Source organism: Triplophysa dalaica, chromosome 20 (genome assembly GCF_015846415.1).
Source record: "Triplophysa dalaica isolate WHDGS20190420 chromosome 20, ASM1584641v1, whole genome shotgun sequence".
NCBI lineage: Eukaryota > Metazoa > Chordata > Actinopteri > Cypriniformes > Nemacheilidae > Triplophysa > Triplophysa dalaica.
The window spans coordinates 4,803,699-4,829,698 of NC_079561.1; the positions used below are offsets into that span (position 1 = coordinate 4,803,699).

At 38.2% G+C, this 26,000-nt stretch overlaps 1 protein-coding gene across 6 annotated transcripts in view; it reads left to right on the plus strand.

The window, feature by feature from the left end:
• magi3a (membrane associated guanylate kinase, WW and PDZ domain containing 3a) overlaps window positions 1-26,000 on the plus strand; it is a 101,229-nt gene that overhangs the window by 64,776 nt on the left and 10,453 nt on the right. For 3 of the 6 annotated variants that reach the window (XM_056732804.1, XM_056732805.1, XM_056732808.1), the window contains exons 3-10: window positions 1,338-1,457; window positions 8,624-8,830; window positions 12,833-13,001; window positions 14,399-14,478; window positions 14,780-14,870; window positions 16,733-16,848; window positions 20,850-21,041; window positions 23,503-24,069. In XM_056732804.1, the coding sequence (XP_056588782.1) occupies window positions 1,338-1,457; window positions 8,624-8,830; window positions 12,833-13,001; window positions 14,399-14,478; window positions 14,780-14,870; window positions 16,733-16,848; window positions 20,850-21,041; window positions 23,503-24,069 (1,542 nt within the window). The remainder of the gene's footprint in view (window positions 1-1,337; window positions 1,458-8,623; window positions 8,831-12,832; window positions 13,002-14,398; window positions 14,479-14,779; window positions 14,871-16,732; window positions 16,849-20,849; window positions 21,042-23,502; window positions 24,070-26,000) is intronic. The other 3 variants (XM_056732806.1, XM_056732807.1, XM_056732809.1) reach the window with 1 other exon arrangement.

Below are 26,000 nucleotides of genomic sequence, written 5' to 3' on the forward strand. Positions count from 1 at the left end.
CACTAAATATTCTTTGGAGATCTGGGAATCTCTCCGGCATTGTTTGGTTACGTGCCTTGATTGGTTTGTGTTTTAAAGGTGCACACAGTGGACAATAGAGGTTAACCTGGGTCAGTCATGCTGCTTGGTTGTTCAAAGAGAGAGTTTCTGTGTTCACTTCCTCCTGCGAGAGAGAATAAAGAGTGTTTATATGACAACGATGGAGAAGTTTTTTCATTGCGTTTTTAAAAGGTTTCACGTACACACAGGACTCCATTGTCAAAACAATCTGTATTAACACAAATGCTGCATTGAGCATGTCAGCGGCCAGTGGGTGGCGATGTCTCTTTGTGAAGAAACACTACATGCCTGCGCACACATGCATAGCCAGTTTTATGCCAAAGGTGCTTTTATATCCTATAAGATTGGTGTATGTACATAATGTGTATCCGTTGCTCGTAGTGGTGCAGTAAATCTACTTTTTGCTGGAGAAACGTTAATACGTATGTTGCGTAGCACAAGAGACACAAGAGACACAAGACCGCCATCATTGTTTTGGGCGCTCGCACATGCCTTCCAAATGAACACGTTATACGCATGTGTGTGGCGTCAGCGTGCTCATAAAGTTCCGGCCTCGCAGTTTTCGCAGAGAAAATATTTTGTAATAATGCAGCATTGGTGAACAAAAAATGTGTGGGGAACATATTTTGTAGTTTAGGGGAGACCTTGTTTAGGTTTCCACTTTCCAGCACATTTTAAATTCCCTAAATATTTTGTTTTGGAACCAACATTTGGTATCACTTGTGATATATTTTTTTTACATAACATAATATTCAGATGATCAGTGCCCTGATTTCTTGTATTTAAGGCTGGGAAATGTAGCTTACAATGTTCCTGGTTTTCTCATCTTGGACAGTTTAAGCAAACACAACTAAATATTGTCATTGTAAAGTGACACTCATGAAGGTCAAATGCATGTTAACCACAATAAAATGTTATGAATGTAATAGTTCACCCAGAAATGTCATTACCGCGAAATCATCATTGTTCTTAATCTGTATGATTTACATTTTTTTATGTTCCATATAAAACATGAAAGCATTTGCAGGTTGCGTCTTGTGTTAAATGGGAACTGGAGCTTTCAAGATTTAGAATGATGAAAAAACACCATAAAAGATTCATTTAAGTGATTCGTATGTGACTCATGCACAATATGACGTATAATGCCATTTGCTTAGCATGATGAATAGAAAGTCTTTTTTGGGTAAAGACAACTCTTTTTTTTTTTTACATGCACTGTACAAAGAAGCATTTTCACCTACCATTTTGTGACCCTTTGTCATGTTTGTTTTTGGTAGGTACCACAAGGCAACCTCGGGAAGGGGAGGTTCCAGGAGTGGACTACAATTTCATCAGCATGGGGGAGTTTCGTGTGTTGGAGGAGAGCGGGCTGCTGCTGGAGAGTGGAACCTATGATGGTACGGAAAAGTGTGTAGGAACAGAGAGTCAAGGTTCATTTCTGTGGGCATGATGTTATACTGAATGAACATAGCTTAACTAACTTCATTTTTTGAAGGAAAGCACTTGCACGCACTGCAGCGAAAGGATTTGAAGTGTTGAAGTTTTATGTCGGCTTTAGGTTTTGCATTAATGAAATGTACGTCAGTTGTGATCTGCACAATATACTAAAAAAAGAGAAGATCAATCACAGTTCAGTATTTAAATAAATGCAGAAAAGGATTATGGTGACATTATCACCCGTGGCTAGATTTAGAATGGCATTGTATATGAAAGTCAGTGGGAGATTTTCTAACTTTAGTCTTGAATTTAATATGGGGTTTTGATGAAGCAACCTGAGGAAGAGAAGGAAAGAGATGAAAGGAATAACAAAGTACCGCCTTACCAGCACTATAACTAGGTCATCTCAGTTGATGTTAGAACATTGCTTTCTTTTATTCTTAATGTATTGCTCTTTAATTCGATGCATTAGCATAGCAGACGTTCATGTGGGTTACATTACCGTGTAGCCGAAGCAATCAGTTACTGATTCATAACGTGTTTATATGTTAATGAAGAGAGACAAGCTTGCTGATCGGTGCTCTCGGGCGTTTGTTTTATTTCGCAAACAGCTCCCACTGACTTTCAATAGCAGATGGTGTATAATATCCTGCGATTTACATCTCTCTAATCCTGCAAGCTTTTTCGCTGATCAACGGAGTACTATAAGTGTGCGGTGAAGTGTCAGCCTTTGGGCGCGTGGGAAGGTGGCTGGTTTGGTTAATGATCCCGGGTGAGTCGCCGGGTGGCCTTGTTTAATGGGATGGTTCAGCTGTAGTTCCCAGGGTAAAAGTAAATCTGGTCTATGTAAATGTCACGGGGAATGACTTTTACTGGGGCGTTTCCTTGTACATGAAACATTTGGCTTGTTTCTTGGACTCGTAGGGTTTCAGAAGGATGGTGTTACACTCGTCAGTTATGGTCAGTAGTTTCGTGTCCCCCCCGTTAATAAAGTTTCAGATGAATATTATGCTTGTAACATACATGATTTAAAGGGCATGTTAATGTGTTTATAATATTGCTTGTATATAGGCTTGTTCAGAGTACGTAAAGGTACCTGTTGGGCAAATAAGTGTTATTATAGGAGCATTTCACTTCAAAATTGGCCCCCATTGACTTTTTATTGTAATTTTTATTCCTACTATGGAAAGTCACATGATATCGTGTATTTGCATATCACGGCTATCCTTTTGAAACCTTGCAAAATTGAACCAATAAAAGTATTTAAGAGTGCTTGTTAACATCAACAACACAGTTTCTAATCATTTAAAAGGTAAAGCGTATTTTTCCATTTGCTGAAGAAGAGCAAATTTGAACATCCGAGATTTTGGAAGGTGAAAAGCAATTATCTTTTTCAAGGTACAGTGACCCCCGAAATGCATATAAATGAGCTTCACTTTGAAATGTGTGAACGGTAATGCATTAGAAAACAAAATGCGTATCTGACAAAATAGCGTTTATTAAAAAGAACCTCGCTTTAAAAACCTTTTATCAAAATATATAAAAATCAAAATGACAAAATCGTAGACATCTTGTTGTGATGTGAAGAACTACACATGTGTAAACTAGGGACTTGTAACCATTTTGCTACTAAAGAACATTTCTACCGTATGTGCCCCCTTACATCTCTTTCTCTCAGCCTTTCCTGTCCTTACAAAGCTCAGTGGGGAAACAACAAGGATGTTTTATACTTGGTTTATTTTATGCGTGTGAAGCAGGAAGTTAATCCTCAGACTTTTTGATCTCTTGTAGTCCTGAGGTCAGATGCCTCTCCACACTCTTAAAGGACTCCAGCAGCATTCACCAATTACCTTCAAAATTCAAGGTCTTGGTCAAGCAACGACTCTGAGCTGGATGGTGTTTTGTGTTCATCCAGCTCAGAGTAAGGGAAGTTATTGACAGGTGAACATGATGTAATATATAGTAACTGGTTTGCTCACCGCTATGCTGACAATACTGAAGTTTTAAGGTGTAAACTTTCAGTGTCATGTTCCAATGCCCAAAACACTCAATTCGCGCCATATCATTCGCCGCAGGATATCCCATTGCGTCTTTGCATTGACTTGCCATGTTAATCACTCGTGCTTAACGCTTCTTTCACGTTTGGTTGGAACACACAGTAAGACTGTGTCCTGACAACTAGTCCCACTGACTTGTTCTTAGTTAGGGCAAATTAGTCTTACCATATGTAGTATTCTTAATTGTGAGCAATTGTTGCCCATTTTCAATCAAATGATACTTCCTCCTAACACCTCCAGTACTGGTTCACAAACCAAGATGGCTTGACTTGACTCCTCTGACTCAAGTACATTAATAATTATCCCATAAACCAGTTACGATCAATGGAAGATGTTAAAAGATGTTCTTTAGCAGAAATTGAATTTATTTTATTATACTGCAAGCTGCTCCGAGTGGGTAAAGGTTAGAGTCTTCGAGAGGAGTCAGATCACATTTAATGCAAGTTTAAGATTGTGTGTTGTGTACCGAGAGAGTTAACATCATCCAGGGAAAATTTCAGTGACAGGTCTGTATTTGTAGTGCTAGTTGATCGTCATGGGTGAATCGTCGTCCTCCGTCAGTGCATCTGGGACGGCGGAGACAACATGATGTTATTTATTTGACACGAAACACTCACATTTTAAATAACTACCTGCTATCAGACCGTCTCTCTCATTTCTCTTGTGTGCTATTCAGTGTGAAAGGAAGGTGGTTTCAAATCACCCCTCTCCCTCCGACAGCGGCCAGCCATCACCCACAGATTAATGTTAACAAATATCACAGATCTCGGTGGACGACCGTCCCCTTCGCTGCGCCGCGCGTGTGTGTTTTTATGCTCATTAATCAAGGATGGTGCATTGCGCTGTTTGTGAGCGATCCATCATGCTGTGGCCGCTGTTTGAGAGGGGACCCTGACGGCTGTGACATGGCATGATTGTGGTCATGATTTGATCGCTCTTGTCTACTGCGAGGCATGCACAGGTATAATTAAGTCAAAGCCTGAAAAAATGACTTTACCGTGCCTTACTGATCTAGGGGTATTAGTGCAAATTATCCCAAATGTGTGGATTGCATTATTCTGATCCTTGTGTTCTAATTCATGTAAAATAGTGATTTTGTTGCTTGTTAAAAAACATTGTAAAATGATTTACTCTTCTAGATGACTTAAAGGTGCAGTTTGTAACAATTTTGCAGTAAAATATCCAAAAACCCCTAGGCCATTGTTATATATTTTGTTTAGCGGAGTACTTGCAATTAGGGTTGTCACAGTACCATAAACATGTCGTACGATACTATTCTAGCTGAAATATCCAAGTAGTATCACGATACTGTGCCATGTTCATACAAAAAGATACAAAAAACACATATTTAGATTAAACATTGTGTATTAACTATAGTAAACTGTATTAGACTTTTCACTAGAATATGTTGTTGTATTAACTGTAGTAATTGGATAAATTGTAGCAAATACTGTAGTATACTTAAATATTTACTATAGTAAGACTAGTTTCTACAAATTTAAGTAGTTTACTGTTTTTCACGTGGGAACTAATTTACATGTGGGACAAATTTCATTGATACAGCAGTCTTTATAAATGGAAATATTAGGCAGAACTAAGACGGCCACTAGGTGGCGTTAATTTTTTCACGCAGTTAGTGAATCATTTAAGCAACTCGTTCAAAATGTTAATTTGAATCATTATCACGTCAGAGTCATTCAAAATGCACATTCATTTAGTAGATAAACGCAGCAAAAAGGCAGATTTAAGTGTTCAAATAAATATTACTGCGCATATGCATCATTAACTACGGTACTACGATACTACCGTTTCAAAAATAGAGAGACGTCATGGGTATTTTGAAGCTTTAGCATCGCAGTGCTACCGTAGCACCGGTTTACCCTGCAACCCTACTTGCAATACCTCAAATGTTTCCAACTTCTTGCAAATCGTAAGAAAATCGGCATTCTAAACAGTAACACGGGGCTGTGCAGTCGCCTGTAAATGGCGTCATATCCGCGTAACCCTTTGTTACTGCCTTTACTGACGTAGAAACTGCATTACAACAGTGTCGTGGACAAATGCGGAAGTAGTGTCAACAAGCCATTAGCTTGTTTCGAGCAGTCACTTATTTATGGACCACAATTATACGTAACATTTATAAAACTTTATCACTTTACCTCACCCGCGAACATGAATTCTCGTTCCCGTCTGAATGCTCCTTCACGGCATCATCACACTACGCCATTGTTGTTGTTTTGATCGTGCGCCATCTAGCTGCAGTTTTTACAAACTGTATCTTTAACTATAATTTAATATGAAAATTTAATTTATCAGTAATTTTATTTTTGATTTATAGAGCTGTGGAAAGCTGATAGCATGTAGTTATTTCAAATGTGAGTGTTTCGTGTCAAATAAATAACATTACAAACATAAGCAATACAATATATGAATACCAAAAAGACAAACTATTACAAAGTTTGTGAGTAATTTCAGATTAATTCTTAAGAATTTTGTTGTTTACTATTGTCATCTTATTTTTAATATGCTGTACAAGTTGTATCGACCCATAAAGACAAATAACCTATTTTAATAACAAATTAATTATGTTCTTAAACATGACACGCATGTTAGCAGTTATAATATCATGCAACATTTTTTGTTGTTTGAAATTGTTGTTTTTCAACGCGAGTTATATATAGTACATCTTTACATCATAAAATCAATGTGAGTGAATCAGCGTTTGCACATGTCTCACTCTCTCTCGATGTGTTTAGTGTGCACTCACAGGAAGCTGTGTTTAAATTAAAGTGCATTAGTGTATACTTCTGTTGTACACAGATGTTTACAACACAGTTCTCTAAAAGCACTGTCCATCTTGTAAGTGCTTAGATGTCCACAAATGTCTTAAAGAATATACACCTGCGGTACCAGGTTGTAGGATAGTCACTCATGCTGCTTTTAGCAGTTTTATTTACTAGGTGATTATTTTATAAATACATTTAATGTGAAATCTTTCGCATTCTTGTTTTCAATGCTTAATTGTTGAGTTGGCTATTGAAAAGGGACTTCATTGATAAATCCTCTGGCTGTTATTTTATCAAATATCAACAAATACAGCTGTGAGTGAATTATTAACGCAATAAAAATGTGTTTAATTGAAATAAAGCATTTATTTTAGGAATACATTAAAGGCAAATCCTTATGGTGAGATTTTGCTAAATTTACTAAATGTAATATGTGACCTGAAACAAAATAAATGATTCAACGTGTTCTTTATTGTGTCGGCTCTCAGCGGTGTCTTTGTGATGATGGTTGGCTACAATTTTATCATTTTTATTTTGTCGTCTTTCAGATGGGAATTGTGCTCTGTTTAAAGCAATAACCTTTTCTTATTTCTATCCGGTCCATGTCCCTGATCGTCTATAATGTGACGGCATTCAAGTAGATTGGGATATCACAGTATTTGACAGCGTAATGTTAGTACATGTACAGCTCTCCGGATCCCGAAGCTGTCGAGAACAGCAAATGAATCAATAATTCTCAGAGCTCTCGCTGTTTCTGTCCTTCTTTCTCATTTGGTCGGGTAGCCTGTGTTATTGTGAATTGTTGAGAAAGTAGGTCAGCAGCTTCCACTAGAGAACGACATAGAATGATACATTGGTTTGTATTCACATGTGGTCTGGTGATACCTTTCATACATCAGGCATGCATCCAGGACTCTAGAGAATATACTTATGAGACAGACCTATAGATGAGCATAGATCAGTCAGGCTATGTTCAAATTGCTTTATAGCACCGTGTTGAGACTTATGTACAATGGTTGTGTATTTATTTGTATGGTTGTGTGCAATATGTAAAGTGGATTTTTGTTGGCATAGTTCAGTGAACTCTTACAGATATTTCCTGCTCGGCGTGTATGGAGCACTGAAAACTACATACAGCGGAGACTGTGAATTAGATCACAGCTGTAATCTCCAGTGAGGGGCCGTTTCCAATAAATAAGAGTAAAATAGCAGAGCACTGCGTCTTGGTCCAGTGGAGCACCGCAGGGTGCCGAGCTGCAGTGTTGACGAATAACAAACAAGACTTATGAGCCTTACTGAACAGTGCGAGGCCGCAGGATATACTGCAAGTTCAGTTGCATTACGATGCTGTTCTGCAAGTTCAGCGACCAGCGAGTCTGAAAGACAAAGTGCTTTAGGAAGATTTTTCAGTGTGCCTGAGGTTTGGTTATTTATACACAACACACTGCATATGACACATCTATAAATCATGTCTCGGAAAACTGAATTACCTCAACCCTTCATTGGCTGAACAGTCAGAGCAAGTGCTGAGACACGTTCAGGTGTGTGGCCATGCAGATGATTCGAGTTTGTGTCCGAGTTGTCGTTTTTTAGTTTTGTTACCAGTTTTTCACACCATCTTTTTTGTGTCATTTTTTTCATAATAAAACTACCATCATTAATATTACTAGTACTATGATATTGTTACTTATTATAATTATTAATATCAAAATTTAATGTGCCCAAAATTAAAATTTTAATGTATGTAATTCTTTCACTTCTAACAACACATTAAAAACAAATAAATATATTATATTTAAAATATTGTAGTATTTTGTGCCTTATAATAATTGATTTATTACATCAGTGTAGAATCAACTGTATAGGTTCACAATCAGATTTCTTATAGTTTTTTTCCAGTTTATCAATACTTTGAATTAGCTTTTATTTTAAAGTTATAGTTTTTATGTAAAGTCAAGTCAAACTTTATTTATAAAGCACTTTTTCGAACAACAAGTATTTGCCAAAGTGCTGTACAAACATAAGCAATACAATATTAGAATATTTAAAAGACAAACTATTAAATCGTTTGTAAGTCATTTTAGTTTAATTCTTAGCAATTTAGTTGTTTGCGTTTGTCATTTTATTTTTAATATGCTGTACAAGTTTAATTTGTTTTTATTTCATTTCGTTTTTAAAAATAGTATTTAGTCTGATATTTTATATGATTTCAATTAACTGAAATCTTTGAATAGGTTTAATTTTGTCAACCATTATAACCTTTCTATAATCTTTTTTCTTTAGGAAATTATTATGGCACCCCAAAGCCACCAGCAGAACCCAGTCCAGTGCAGCCAGACCTTGTGGACCAGGTCCTGTTTGATGAGGAGTTTGACACCGAGGTCCAACGCAAGCGCACCACGTCTGTCAGTAAAATGGATAGGAAGGACAGCGCAGCCCCGGAGGAAGAGGACGAGGAAGAGAGACCGCCTATAGTAAATGGCCTGACAGGTGAGACGGTGAAACCAGCCATCAAGTACATTAACTCAATAAGTTTTGAACATAATGTATGTAGTTTCAGTATTGTGCAGTATAAATTATCCGGAAGGGAATAAAAAAATCAATACTGTATAAATGGGTACAGATGCGACTCGGCACAGCTGAAAGATTTGTAACTTTGCAAAGCCAGGGTTGGAAAGTGATTTTTTTGCAAGTCTATAAAACCAGGTTTTCAAATGTGTAATTTTTAAGTTTTATGGTAATTCATTTAATCATATGATTGGTGCCATGTTTTTCCCTGAAATTTTGCAAGTTGAACAATTGTATAATTGTATAAAGACAGATTTTGCCAAGATAGTGTATAACTAGTGCATAAGATTTGATGCTGGTCACTTTTGGGAACGTACAAATTACATCACTGTGGGTTTCATGGATGTGCAGTCAGTATTTGGTAAACTGAGCTTGAACATGGATTTTGAACAAGCAATTGAAGTAAGTAAGAAAAGGCCCTTAAAGGTCCAGTTTGTTCGCTTAGTGCTACTGTAGAAACAACATGGGGAATTCCATGCAAGGGGTTCAGTGGAGTATGTAGATAGAAATAGCTCATTCTAAGGTAATAAAAACATAACACTTCAGTATGTCTTTATACGGCTCTGAAGACATAGTTATGTACATTATATTGCTTTTCTGTCAGTAGATCTTCAAAGATGACACACTGGACCATTAAAGGGACAATTCACCCCAAAATGTTCAAACCATGGAACACAAAAGGAAATGTTAGCTTCAGTCCCCTTACCTTTCATTGTACGAAAAAACAGAACAGCGTCAACAGTCTTTCTCACCAAAGAAAGTATTTTTTCTTTAACTGTAATGGGTTGGAAACATCATTAGGGTGAGTAAGTAATGACACATTGGATGAACTACTTTAAAGTAGACCGCATGCCTTGTCTACCTGAGTTACCGCAGCGATAAACCAGTGGAATAAAACTCATGTTGAATGAACGAGCGTACGCCTGGTATCACTTCAAGTAATGAGCATGTTGAAGAGGGCGTTGTTTACTGTGAGGCATAAAAGTGTTTTTGACACTAATTGTACCAACCACTGCACTCTTCTACCTTCTCATTAAAAAGCTTTCTCGGGCTTATTTTTTGTCTTTAACAGTCATTTTTTCTGTATTAACGATTGAGATTTTGGATAGATTTGGCAGAGACAATAGTGTGCACTCCTGCCACCCACATGCTGTAAGGCTGGTGAAATTGATATATTAATAAGTGTTTGTTTTCAGCTCTCTGTTGATACACAAAGTCATTCTAAAAATATAGTTAATAATAGTTAAATTAAAAACAATCCAAGATTATAATTTTTTAAAATGGCGTCATAGCATGTGTTTTTGGGAACCTCACGAATAAATAGTACATTATAGTACTTTGACTGAAAATGCTCAATGATGCCTTTGTAGCTTCTATTAAAACCGAATAAAGATTAAACTATTTCAGTTTTATAAAAGCCTTTATATGTACGGCAGCAGTGCTCTGTATTTCATCTGGATGCTCCAGTGAATTCACAAAATAAAACAACCACAGTTGCTGATGTACATCTGTTGACAGACAGAAGCACTTGATTTATTTTAGAATGATGTCAACTGAGCAAGATTTAAACTTGTGACTTTGCACATCAGCTCATGTTCAGGTAAAACTGAAATCTTAGAAATGTTCCCTGTGTGTTATCGTGATAGCTCACCATGGGAACTGCTGTCGTATCCCATAATAAGTGGCTTCCCTTCTTATACTCTTAATGTAACAAGTTTTCTCTAGATTTACTTTTGTACAGAATTAATGAGTATTTCATAGTTTTTTGACAAGTCCACAGATAAAATCTCAAATTATAATTTTATTGAAGCCTACATGAAAACATAAATAAATAAATCTGTCATCATAATTGCAAAGAACTTTGTCTGGGATTTAACCTTCTAGTCTTTCTCATACGTCAACTATTACATTCATGCCAACAAAACTCTAATCCTTATGTTACTGAAAGCTCTGGAAAACCAAAATAATCGTGCAGTATTTCAAAGGGTCAACAGCGAAAAATCACTTCACCACTACGGCAAAACAAGTTTCCTGTTGAGCTACGAGAAGTTTTGTTGGCTGTGTTCGTCTGCGTGAATCCATTTGGACCAGATGCCTCACAGCTGTTCTCCATTACGGTTGTTTAGTTTTAAAAACCCTCTGGCACAACCAATTCCCAAGTACGAGAAGCAAATGGCAACAGCATCTAAATTTTGCCAAGCGCAAATTTCGCAACCCGTTCTTTGCCGCGGGTCCACATCCAGTGGCATTTTCAGTTTTGGGCCGTTTTGTGTTTTAACAGAATGTTGCTTTATCCAATGAATTGTTGTTATGTTTGTATATAAACATATAGGATAGATACGGCCTCCAACAACTTTACATGAATATAAACTCATATGGCCTCAGGCTATAAATACTGTGTGGGACGCCGGTAATTGTAGGACGTGAATACATGCTTTTTCCATAGCCTTCTTTGGAAGCAAACCTTCACTGTTAGCATAGCACAAGACCACTTTTAACACATCGTGTTGGTCTGCTTTGTACGCAATTTTTTTAGCAAACACACAAGCAAGCAGAGTTCCTTTTTATTTCTTTCGCTGCCCTCTTTTCTGTGTTCATTGATCTCTACCTCTTTCTTCACTTACCCTCTCAAGCACAAAAGGTCTCATACGATACTTGCTTTCGTGCGCACATTTTCATGCGAGCGCTTGTGTCGTAAATGATGCCGCCATGGTTACGGCACAGAAACCACAAGTGCTGATTCATCTGGCACCCGTGCTGCGTCGCCAATAGGGAATCATTAAGATGAGGGGGCTTTGATCATGAATGTGTCAGCAAAATATTATCAGACTTGTTATTCGGATATGTGCATTTTCCCCTTACATGGTGCAAATGTGTAACTAGTATATCTACGATGCGATTATAATTATTATTATACTTAATATTATGTAAACAATTATTTGTTCTGCCAAACACTAGGAAAGATATTCAAAAGAATGTCAAGTAACCAAACCGATTTCATCCCCGATTAACTCCCATAGTATTTATTTTCACTACAATGGCAGTACATTTGTTTTGGTTACTGACATTCTTTTTAAGATATTTTACATTGTGTTCATCATTACAAAAACATGTATAGAGGTTTGCAGCAACCTCTGTGTGAGTAAATGATGAGAGAATTTTCATTTTTGGGTGAACCAGTTTAATATACATAAGTCAAAATCTGCTTTATTGTCTATTCTGCCACATGTACAGTACATACATATAGAGGATTGAAATTGCGTTACTCTCAGACCCATGGTGTAAACAAATAACAAATAACACAGAATAAAAAAAAATATAAAAGTAGATTATACATATATGTCAAATATTATTGCAAGCAGGGATATTTAAAAACGGATAAGATAGGTAAAGGGATAAGAAGATAGGAAAAATAACTGCATGAATTTAATAATTTGTGTCATTCTGTGTACGGTACTGAAACCCCTGGTTTGTTGTTTTTCTGTGTTCAATTGAGATATATAATCTATAGCTTAAGTCTCATAAGAAGGCTGTATTTCAGTCTGGTTTGGTTAAAATGCACGTGGGTCCTAGAGTAAACACACTATGAAAGAGGTGACTTCCTGAGGGATCCAATTTCTCCCATTCATCTCCTCCCCTTTATTTCAGCCCTGCCTCTTTGACATGCAGTATGCATGTCACACACACAAAGACAAACACAAAGAGACACACACTTTCGTCTCAGATATCAGCTTCACGGAAGCATTGGTCAGCTTTGGCCCTGCAGCTCTCCTAACATGCAAATCCTGTGGCTCATGTTGTCTGATTCTGTCGCTCACAAGAAAGTTGGAAACCTTGTTCTGCTGTATTACTCATGTATGTTCTCTCCACCTCTTTCTCTCTCACTCTGTCCCGCTCACTGGTTTGTTTTCTTTCCACTCACAGAACACAAGGAGGGACCCGAGTGGAGGAGGGCTGTGCCCAGCTACACACAGTCCAGCAGCGGTATGGACTTTCGCACCTGGAACAGCCTGCCACGTGATGAGAGCCAGGAGCCATTGCCCAAGAGTTGGGAGATGGCCTACACGGAGACGGGGATGGTCTACTTTATTGAGTGAGTGTCTTTTTCGTTTATAGAAAGTACAATCTTTTTGACGGCATTCTGCCAAGTTTCTCATTTGAATTTATGAATCATATTCGAGTTAACAGGGGTACCACCAATGTTTATTTTTTAAGCAAAGAAATATTTCTGGTTCCACATTTTTTATTGTTACTGGACTAACTGGATCACGGGAACTCCTGCACCCCACATTAGACACTGTTTGAAACCGAAGCAGCTCTTTTCTAGCCCACTTACATTGAGGAAGCTATGCTAGCTTGTGTTTTTCCCAGTGTCCATTACCTGTGTCTGTGGTCACAGCCGAACATCTCTCCAGTCCGCACAAAAGAAGAGAGACCCAGCAGATCAATAGTTTATTCTCAAAGTGCCACAAACAATCGGCTAAGTGAAGCCCTCCCAGAAGGCCTTGCTTCCATGAGCGTGTCTGTCTGCGTGAGTCTCGGAGGACGACCTGCACCTTGTCATTAATATTTCAGGTTTTCGTTTTAAAGTAGACTCTCCACCCCTCCCGAGAACAGACAACTTGAAGTGGTTTTTGAAAAGGACTCGATAACGTTTTAATGTGATAGGTGGCATTTTCCTCTTTAAAAAAAATGCTGAGGGAAAACAGACTGTTTGTAAACAGTCACTGAGCAGCAAATATTATATATATATTATTATTAAGAAAAATAGCAGACCCTCGAGAAAATTAACGATGGTTTTATTATTGTAACAGAAGTAACTGTGATTTGGTCTTTAGCATATGTATTGTGATAGTTTTAGTACAAATATATGCTCGAACTAGGTTTTAATATTTTACTTTTTATCTTTAACAGTTTTAATCAAAAACCAAGTTTAATTCTGTACGTTTTTTTTTTTTAAGTAATCCATATCGTTGCTGTCCTTCCGAAACCTTGGATGCCCAAATTTGCTTTGTTCAGGAAATGGTGCTTTTAAATACTATGTTGTCTAGGTTGACAAGCACTTTTATTGGTTAGATATTTGCAAAAAACGGTGACAAACAAAAACGTGACTTTTTTTATCAAGAAATATGTAAATACACGGTTTCAGAAGGACAGCAGCGATATGAGTTGTCATGATATTCAAGGTTTGTGGGATTCAGAAATGCCACATTATCGACAGCAAAATGGACCGCCGTGTCTGATCATTTATTTTTCAATCATGTAAGCGAATAGAGGCTGTGAATTTATTTTACAGCGAATTTATTTGACAATAATTTCACAGTGTTTGTTTTTTTCTTTTGGAGCTTGACAGCTGGTTTCTCAAAACAAATTCGGAGCGTTTCATTTTCATTAATCGGCTCCTTTAGATTGGTGTAATGTAATAAAAGAGCACGCTTACTATGCCTTCCAGGTGTTGGTTTTACTTATGCTTTTCCCCCTTATGTGTAGTCACAATTCCAAGACCACGACCTGGCTCGATCCACGACTGGCAAAGAAAGCCAAGCCTCCAGAAAAATGCGAGGAAGGAGGTAAGACAGCCTTCCGTTATGAACCAAACATAAAAGTACACAGGCTGAGGCGCTAGACATTAGCCTCTATCTGTCCCGTAAAAAAAGCCTATCAGTGTGTCATGTCATGAGAGTGCATCCCCACACCTCTAACATCACAGGAAAACATTACAGTCATTTCTCTCTTATGATGTCTTCCAAAAAACATGTCAAAATTCAGGCAGACGTCTTTACTTTCCTGATGTTTGGCATCTCATAAATAGACTGTCAGAAAATCAAACCCCCTAGAGTTTAGAATCTGTGTGATTTGCATCTGTTTTAGCCGCCTCTGATGTGCCTGACTGCTTCTCTGTAGAGCTTCCATATGGTTGGGAAAAGATTGAAGACCCGCAGTATGGGACTTATTACGTGGAGTGAGTATGCTTATATTATTTATGGCCTTGTAAGAATGATGGATGGCAGATTTCTGTCCACAACATCTTGGTTTACTTTACTAATGTTTTTTTGTTGCTAGTTTGCATCTGTCTTTTTGTTTTCTATGCATATTTAAAAGAAAATCCTGCTTTTAATTAAATTTTGTAGTAGTAGTTTGTATGTAACTGACAGAAACATAAATCAATTTGGTGTAAAATTGTCAGGTTCGGAAACGCCAGACCGATCAAGATCATCTATCGATCATCATATTTGCCCGTTTTCTGCTTTCAAAGCATTGTGGGATATCACATTTTATGAAGTTAGCTGGCAAGACAGCCAAGACGCGTCAAAGCAAAGGACGCCAATACAACGTTCGTGTAAGGTCATCACTGACACTCCACAATGTTTTTGCAAGAAGGTCAACAAAACATTGCTTCACGTTGTTGTCAAGTGAATATGGCATGACACAACTTCTCATTATGCATTTCTCAAACGATCAAAAGCGCGAACTTTAGCAATCCGCTCGCTCTCTGTGGATTGGGTGGATAAATCTCAGCATGAGTCATACACAGCGAAAACGCGAACCGCACCTTTCTTCTGCACATTCACAGTATGCAGACTTATATACCGAAGTATCCGCGGCTGTTAAAAGCTTTCCCGAGGCTCACACGAGAACAGCAGGTACAACCGTTAAAACAAAACCACATAATACAGACGGAGTTCAGTCCTCAATTTACATTCGGCCCGGGGGGGTGGGAGGGGCCGACGCTTAGGATAAAACTGCAGGGTACAGCACAAACCTCTGCAGGAAGCAAAAGTGTGTGAAGCTTGTGTCTTTGGAAATTCTTGCCAAGGGAATATTAATGCATTTTAGCAGCTTATAAACAAGGAAACAAATGTGGTGTTGTAGAGGAGATTGAATATGCACAGCGTCATAGAGGAGATGTAGAGTGTGGCTTTGTGTGGTACGTTTTATGATTTATTAAGAGATTCATTAAATATTCTGTTTATCTTTCTGAAGTGTAGAACGTATTTATAAAATATAAACAAGATAATTTATACTAAAAAGGCATTGCCTTAGATGATATAATGTCTGTTTTCTGAGAAGATTAAGTCATTTATTTTTCTAATTTTGAGCATTAACTGAACAAAAGCGATTAAATCTAACCAGGAATTTATTTTAGTATCTCTAAAGGGATAGTTCACCCAAAATTTAGTCATTTTGGCATCATTTACTCACCCTCTTGTCTTATCAAACCTGAATGGCTTTCTTTCTTCTGTAGAACATAAAAAAAGTATATTTTGAGAAATGTTGGTAGCCAAACAATGGCGTTACCCATTCACTTCTATTGTATGTACACAAGACCAATGCAAGTCAATGGGTACCGCCATTGTACAGTCATCAACTTTCTCAGAAATATTTTCATTGTGTTCTGAGGAAGAAAGAAAGTCATACAGGTTTGTGAATTTTGACAGAATTTTCTCTTTAACTATGAACTATCTCTTTAAGATTTAAAGCATTGAAGGGTTTTGTTCACTAAATGTTGACCACACAATTTAATGTCGCTTTTTCCATCTCAGTATGTTTATTTTTACTGTTCATTCACCAATTTTTTGTGGTGAAGGAAAAAGTGACTGTTTGGTTAGCGATACTTTGTAGACCGCAAACAGGAAGAGTTGCATGCGCACATCGCTTCACCTTCTGGCTCTGAGACGGTTTTGTTTCTCATTCACCCTGACTGTTTGCATAAACAGATAGCCATCGCTAATGTTCCTTCCTCAATGCATGTTTGTGTAAGCGAGTGTGTCATTGTATCTGTCGTGTTGAGTTCTTTACACTGACTCTCACTGTTTCCTTCAGCCACATCAATCAGAAGACTCAGTTTGAGAATCCTGTGCTGGAGGCCAAGAACAAAATCGTCCAGGAGTCTCCATCCAGTCAGCCAACAGCAGCAGCTGCAGAACCAACGCCCTTAAGTAAAAACAGAAACTTTTCTCTTCATTATTCTTTCAACCTTCTTACCACCAAGTTGTTTCGTAGCAAACAATATCAAAACCAGTAAACTTTACAGTCTGCTTGAGACCAGCCTAGACTTAAAGACATTTTTTCAGTTGGGGTGACAGAAAACAATAGGACAAAGAGGCAAGAGGAGATCAGGAAATGATAAGCAGAGCACATTTTGGCATTTCTCCTTAAAAAATCTGTTGTACACCGTGAAGATTAATGCAATGGATTGTGGGACTTGGAATAGGCTACTTTACTATTTGTTTCCTGTGTGGTAATGCTATAGAACGATTAAGAGCATGAATGGTAATAACAAAAGTTGACATTGAAGGCGGATGTCCGATAGCCGTTGTTGATGTTCAAATCACCGAAACATACACACCTCTACCTCTACCCCCATCTTTCACTTTTGTCTGCGCTCGGCTTTATTCTGCAGAACACAAAAGAACATCATTTGATGAATGTTGGTTACTGAACCCCGGTAGTGCCCATTCACACGCATTGGTTTTGTGTCCCTACAATAGAAGTGAATGGATGCCAGCGCTGTTCGGTTCCCAACTTTCTTCGGAATATCTTCTTTTGTGTTCTGCGGAAGAAAGGCATACAGGTTTAAATTGACAAGAGGATGAGTACATGAATTTTTGGGAGAACTGTCCCTTTAAGGACTCTTTATTAGACAGTATGTGTAAGACTTGTCCTGCTGCACATAATTTAGTTAGCAAGCAAAGGGTTTTCATTCCAGCCTAATATAGTATTTATTCAACAAACCAAATGGAATTTGACATCCAGTGATCACTTTGCAGTTTTGTTTTTCGGCAAAGAGCGGCTTTAATATTTTGATAACCACTCTTGTCCTCGACAAAAGAAAACGTATGAGTTTTAAGGGCCTGTGTCAATTAAAATAATTTATCTGGGAATGGTACGACTTGATTGTACCAACTAAACTTAGACAAGTGCACTCTGACAAATATTGTAATTTAATGGAATAATTTAAACCAGTGTTTGGGTCCATATTTTCCCCAACAATGGATTGTAATAACCCAGCATTTAGATTTCAGTGTGTGATTTTTACCCCAGCAATTTTATCAACTAAAACGTCACGATTTTTGATCCAGTCTACAGTGCGAAGGGGATTCACGAAGTGAAGCATTTGCATCAGAGGAACATCAGCAACATCTGTGCTCGATATGATCTCGGCTAATCCCAGAGGCTCAGAGATTCTTTTCTCACATCCAACAGTGCTGTCATCTGACGCGTGTGCGTGCATGTGTTCAGTTCCACTCACCTACACCATGTTTGTTCGTTTCCGCTCACGTTGATGGTGTTCTGCTGTGGATTTAACATTAAACATCCTTGATCTGTCTTCTCATGTGACATTTAGAAGTTAAGTGTCAGGACTTGAAGCACAAATCCTCTCTTTAATAAACGCAGCACACGTGACGTGAGAATAAGCGTGGGCCAAATCAATGGAAATGATTCTATATTTTGAGCGCACATTGCGTATTGGATTGCAGGCAGCCATAGAGACACAAAGATTAGATGAGCTTAAAGGGAATTCTGTTCTCATCTATTTAAACCACAACAGCGAGCCATTAGAAAGATGGAAAGGCAGTTCTGCCCGGTCATTTGTTTTCTTCCACCCTTGCATCATTTCCAGACTGACCTGAACGATTGCATTGGCCTCTGTCGGTCTGCTTAACACATGACTGAGTTCAGATTCAGGTTGTTCAAGGGTAAAGCGGTGAGAAGCAGAACTCGCCTGTTTGTTGTCTGGACTCCCTTCGTCTCTTTGTCTCCTGTGTCCTCCGAACACTGATTTTGCCCTATTCCCTACGGAGCGATGGTGGTGGATGTCTGCTCCGTCTCATTAGTTGTCTCACACGTTGCCCCGCTATGCTATGCTATGCTCTGTTTGCTGGCCAGGACAGTTTAATGAGCATTGGGCAGGAATGACGGCACTGTTTTGCTTTACAGATTTGATCAGCTCGCTTTAGGCACGGGAGTTTGAGCTGCGCCGAATAGAATATAAAAAAGAAGCCAGAATATAATAGAGTAATAATAAGACGTTGTAATACGATGTTATTTTAGCCACAATAATGATGCAAAAAATGTATGAATCATGCATTTTGTTCACAGACATTTCATACTACACCTTTATTATATTCCGACATCGGTCTGCTCCAGGAAAGATAATGATGCATGACATGCATAATAAAGTAAACATAAACATCAAGCCAACCCTCCTCCCCTTTCCACAATTGCTTTATCGATTAATTGCGAAAACGACGCAACAGGCGGGAGAGAGAGATCTAGGATGCAAGGATGGCTGCAGGCCTACCATCATGGCACAATAAACTGTGACGCTCACATGGGCGCTGTGCTATATGGTTCAAATATGTGTCACGGTTATTATAATCAACATAATCCATTTTCCCTGGGCTAGTCCAACTCATCAATGTGGTTATTATGCAAATCCAATTCCCACGACACATGGTGAGATATCCAGTCCGGCTCTCCTAATGAGATTGATGTGGTCTCATCTGATGCTGTTGGCACTCTCAAATGAGCCAAAAATAAATCATACGGCTGCGTTATTTGAGTTATAAATGGCTGTAATTAGACTACGAGATGCCATTTACTGTTGATCCAGAATCAGCATGTTGAACATCTTCATCTTAAGAAAACAATTACAGGAAAAGGTCAGAACTGATCTCATGCTAACAGAATTATGTTGTTTGGACTCTTAAAAGGTGTAAAAATCTAATAACAAAAGGAGATGTACACAAGAGTAGAGACACTGAAACAGGATAGTTAAGCCAATTTTTTTTCTCATGTCGTCCCAGGTATAAATGTTCTTTTGCTGGACACAATTTGAGTAATTAAAAAAGTGCATATGTCCATCATTAATGTAATCCTCATGACTCCAAAGTATTCATATGTCTTCTGAAGGGAACATACATTTTTTGAGCGTATTTAGGAAAGATAGGTCACGTTAGTTTTTGATCATGTATAAATAAGAAAACTACATTTGTAATGGCGGCACGCCGGCTACCCGAATCTCAGCATCGAATCTCATTGGTTCTCATGCGTCTCATTTTTGGGTGAACTAATCCCTTCAGTTAGTTTTGTTGTTGTTTGTGTGTTTGCTTTTATACTTGTATATGATTTCATCAGGCATCAAGCGTTTTCCACAAGTTTTAGACGTTAATGGCCCCTAAACAATACACACCTTCTGCAAACATTTCTTAATTTCTTCCAGATGTAGTGGGGACATGTCCCACCCGCAAATTATGTCTATGCACAGCCCACAAGTGCATCATCAATGTGGCTTAAATCCAAAATTCATGTTTAAGTTCAATCTTAACTTAATAGAGGTTTAATGTGAAGGGGTCACCATGACAACATCATTCCTGCAGTTTGCAAATTTGCATGCTTCCACTAAACCTCACAAAATTAGATTTAGAAAAAAATAGATTATTCGCTCATCCGAGGATGTTTCATCAGATGAAAACTCTGTTGCTGAATGCTTTAACAGCCTTTGAGTTGTATTTCTTGAGCTGTTATTAATTAACAGAGTTCTTAAGCAGAACAATCCTGTTAATATGTTCGTGGTTGTAAATGGCGAGCGGCAATTTAGAAAGCGAGTAATAAATTAACTATAATGATAAATTGTGTTGTATGTGGATATAATTCACTCAGTGGACTACATTCTCTTTCTCACGCTCTTGCTCGGTCTTCCTTTCTCTTTGTTGAATTATTAAATATAAATGACTATTAGAGTTCAGACCCCCTTTGAGTCTGTCAAGTCTTTTGAGGACGTTTTATGAAGTTTTGTCTCATTTAAAATATATATACCTTACTCTCCATAGATGTTACAGTAGCAAAAGGGAGTCAACCCTATATTTACACTTATGGATGTTGTTTTTATACAACACATACTTTTGGCCTCAACGTTCTTTATTCTCTCTCTTAGATGAATCCGGTTTGAGAGGATTTACACGAGAACCGTCTCAGTTACAAGGGGATATTCTGTGCACGACCCTGAAGAAAAGTCCTCTGGGATTCGGGTTCACCATCATCGGTGGAGATCGGACGGACGAATTCCTGCAAGTGAAGAACGTCCTGAGAGATGGACCGGCTGCGCATGATAACAAAATCGCTTCTGGTAATTCCTCTCGGCTCCTATTCATTTAGTTCAGAGGCAGCTTGTGCTTATTTTATGAATATTGATAAGTCATCCTTCAAGCAGGCAGCTCATTAATTGGATCTAAGTACCTCTAACCACATCAACAACCCGGCTCGTTCATGTCTGTCCCTGCAATCTTAAATTGTACGACGTGTGGTGCATCGTGGGATACTATTTGGCCAGACTCCATTGCTTGGAGCATTGCCGGGTTGCCAGATCCCCTGTAAATAATCCTGCGAAACGCAGCGTGATTGCATGGATAATGGTAGAATAAATCTGTGGGTGAGCATCAGGGGAACTGGTGGTCCTGCCGCGTCGCATCTTGTGATAATTGCAGAGCTTAGACTAACACTATTACAATGTGAGGAAACAACTGCCTCTGTGCTCGAGCTCCCTGGAGTCTTTAGTCTTACATAGAATTGGGAAGTCATTTAACCAAGATATATACGTGTTGGAATCTACACATCCTTCAGCCAGGCACACTCATTTCCTTATGCAAATGTATACGCTTTGTCAACAAGCCATTAAACCATATATGGTTGGTTATCAGGTGTTGTCCTCTGTTTGATATTATAACCCTAAATTTTCTATAAGTTTATTGAAGGAATTTTGAGTGCAGCTGTTATAACACATTTTAAAGTAGGCCTATGAAACTCGTATGTATATTTAGTATTAGGCTAATATCTGCTACTAAGTGCTTCAAACTAATTTTCTTTATCTAAATTCTTTTTTTTAGATCTTACGTCACTGACCTTGTAAACATTAACTGATTATAGTTCTTAAATATGGTGATTGCATTAAAGGTCCAATGTGTTATGCAATAAAAAATACATAACTATGTCTTTAGAGGTATATTAAGACCTTGCATAATGAAGCGTCATGTTTTTATTACCTTAGAATGAGCAATTTATATCTGCATCCCCTTACATGGAATTCGCCATGTTGTTTCTACAGTAGCCCTTAATGGACAAACTGCTCTACAGAGCGTGTTTCGTAATTGTAATCTCCTTTGCAAGGAAGCGAAAATGTGACATCTTAGTTGTGTGTCAGCCACCTTAGTGATTCGAATGGCGGAAGGGTGGAGTGAGCCGTTGGTTGCAATTTGCAACCTCTCCACTAGATGTCGCTACATTATTATTTTAACCTGTATGCTAACCAAAACTCTGTTTACACTGATAGTCCAAAACTGATCTTTGTGCGTTTCTGATTGAAATCTAATCATATTTGCAAGTGTAAATGGCAAAAAAATCAAAATCCGATTTATGCAAATCAATTTCAAACCGCTTTCATTTGTGGGTAAAAATTCTGTTTCTGTGTTTTTAGTTTGTCTTATGTAAATACGCCCGGAGCTGTTGATGAAACAAGGTTGTTGTCGGTGTGCCAATGAAGTAGTTCATCTCTGCGGCTACACGTTATCATATTGTAAAATCATATCGCAAAACCCTCCATGTTGTTTTTGGTGTAGGCCAATGTCATAGTCGTAAAAACCAATGCATATATTCCGTAAATCATATTCCAATTAGATAAACCAATCAGATTTTGACTGGCAGTGTGAACGAAGGTGTTGGGTTAATCCAGCCAGTCAGATCGGGGTTGAGGATTTCATGCCATTTTTTTACTTAACAAAACAAAACATCTGTGGGTGGTCAGTCAGTGTGCTGAAACACTGCACGTCCTTGCATGACACCTCTGCTGCGCCACTGACAGGATTTACCCAACATGCCAATATAATGAATAGCAGGAAAACACAGATAGAACTATTCCTTGTGTAAAAGAAAACAGGTTCTGTGGGTTGCAAATTAGATGCAGTTCACAGATGGAGTGGTGCTGTATCTGCAGACCTGCTCTGCATTGATCATATTGCTTGCTGAGCTAACAATCCATGCGGCGAGGCGAGCCTGGAAGGATGCCATTGATTGGTTCGGGGTAGAAAAGGATGCAGGAATCCCTTAACGCCCTCTGCATAGATCAATAGACACACTTACCAATAGATAGACTGAACCAACAGGCCGGATCATTGACTTCAGCTCAACTAATGGTTATGTGGGCACTGACTCTTTATCACTGCATTTCATACTAATAAACACTTCTCTGTAAGACGTAGGAGCCAGGACAAAACTCTTGCTTATTTGTGGGAAAACAATTCTTATTGAAATTATTAACAATTCTTATTAAAATTCATATTGAAATTATTGACTCAGTGGGTTGCAAACCCGCTGTGAGCTTTCTATTGTCTGAAGGGAGATGCTGAGGCACTGTTTATGATGACAGTGACATTTCTGGAGGGATTTTCTGTTTGTTTGTTTGTTTGTTTGCGTTGCAACTATTGCATTGGCTAGAAATAGTTTTGGCAAGTTGCATAATTTTGCTATTTAGAGAACGCAACATCCCTAGCATGTTTATTTAAAATGTATATCATTTGTCTTCCTCCCTTGTTTAGGTGACGTCATCGTGGACATAAATGACACATGCGTGCTTGGCAAGACCCACGCAGATGTGGTGCAGATGTTCCAGTCCATTCCCGTGAATCAGTATGTTGACATGGTGCTGTGTCGCGGATACCCGCTGCCAGAGGATACCAACTCCAGCGAAGAGGGCACCGGGGACATGATGCCCGTCGTGCCAGGGATGAACGGTCTGCCCATGCATTCGGATGGCACCCCCTCCCCCCAGGACCTTCATTACATGAACACTGATGGAAGACACCCAGCGATGCCCAACGGCCGCTACCCGGAAGCGGGGGAGTCCACCCTGCTGCAGCCCGAGCTGGTCAGCGTCCCTCTGGTGAAGGGCCCGAGCGGATTTGGCTTCGCTATTGCGGATTGTCCTTTGGGACAGAAGGTGAAGATGATTCTGGATGCCCAGTGGTGTCGAGGTCTGCTGAAAGGGGACGTTATAAAGGAAATCAACAGGCAGTATGTGCAGACCCTCAGCCACGCGCAAGTAGTGGACATCCTGAAAGATTTGCCAGTGGGCAGCGAGGTCAACCTGCTGGTGCTCAGAGGAGGTGAGTGTGGAAAACGTGATGAAGAATAGGCTTGTGAAACAGTGTAACATCATTGATTTGCGTGGTCAGCGAACTTACAGTAATGTATTATACATTATGTGCGGATTAATATAATGGCTTCTTTGAGGTTAATTACTTTTCTTGTGAAAGCTTTTAGAGCAAAGTTCTATAGCAGAATCACTTCCTTCTCATTGAAATCATTGTCGAGGGTTTATTGATCGCTCAAACTTTTAAATCTCCGGAGCTCATAACCAGCTGTGGCTGTAGACTCCCAGATCAGACACTTTCTAAATGGCAAATCTTGAAGATGAACCAAGTGTCAATACAGAGCAGTATTCATGATAGGGTGAGTGTAGCAAAATAATTTCAATTACTTCGTACTGAATACTAGACATGTGTCAGCATTCAATAATAATGTTTATCATCATTTCGCTCAATATTATTAAGTAATTATAATTCTAGTTTTCTATAAATCAATATATATAATTAAATGTAAATTGTAACACACAGTACATTTTCACAAAGTTGTGTTTAGCTGTAATTCTTACTGTTTCTTTATAAAGTTAAAAATGCTGAATACAAAAATCATATATATTTTTTACCATCGACGGTAATTACAAACAACGAAAAAATATTTTCACACATTTCGGTATTATTAGTCATACGCAGAAATGACAAGGTACTGGCATAACAAATGGCATTGTCCAAAACTTTTTACATTTGAGTGTTTTTATCTTACTTATACGGTCCTCACGAAGTTCCAGATGTAGTCACCCATCGTCGCTTCATCCCACCTTCCCTGTGCGACAGAAAGAGGTTTTTTGACAGTGACAATTAGAAAATATTTTTTTAATATGTGAAATTTGTTACGTTTTTTATTTGCTATACACCAATATATCGTAATAAATATTAGAAGCTCAACATGTACTTCAGCTAAATATTCACGAAAACATTGATGCTACATGAAAATAAATATTACCACAGTAATTATCACTATAAAGCAATATAAATAAGTTTAAAAAAAAATTTACCCTTTAATTTATTTGTGGATTATTTAAATGCTCTTAAAAGCATAGTTCACCCCAAAAATGTAAATTATTTTATAATTTACACATGCATATGTCATTCCAAACCTGACTTTCTTCAGCAGAACGCAGAACAAATTATTTTAAACAATACTAGTGTCCAAACAACATTGACTTCCTTTGTAGGAACACTAAATCACTGAGACATTTCTCAAAATATCTTCTTTGTGTTCACAGAAAAATTAAAGTCTGGTTTTGAACGACATTTGTTATACTAAGCCTCTCACTTGAACTTTAGTTTGTGCTGACCAAGATTATCAATAGTTTATATAAAACCTCTGATCTCATGCTGTTCACCACAAAAAAAAGTAATGAGCCCCTAAAAAAGTGAACTGGAGGTTATATTAGCATTCACAGCAGTGGGCACATACAGACTGTACACATCGATCTATATTACGTCTGGTCTGTGTTGTGTCTGGAGCCCAGGTGAAATATCAGCTTAAAGTTTCAGCTGTCACAGCGGCCCCGCCAGACTGTGGTTACAAAGGTCAAACATGTTTGTAAACCACGCATCATCTTGGACTCTTGCGCAAACGATGTTATAAATACCTAAAGAAGAGGTAGATGTTCTTCAAAGATGGCGTTTCACAAATTAAGGAAGATTTACGTGTGTTTCGTGGGATTCATGTTTGTCGATAGTTGCACATACAATACACACACATTACCACACATTGTATATGGTATTTCTAAACGGAATGTGGATTATACTGCCACTTAGTGGCCACTCTTGATTCTAGTTTTTGTTTCAAGTATTCAAAACAAAAACAAAAAAGTCATTATTTGCTCCGAAAATGAACAAAAAACACCACAAAAGTGGTGATTTTTATCTCGTGGAGATTGACAGCT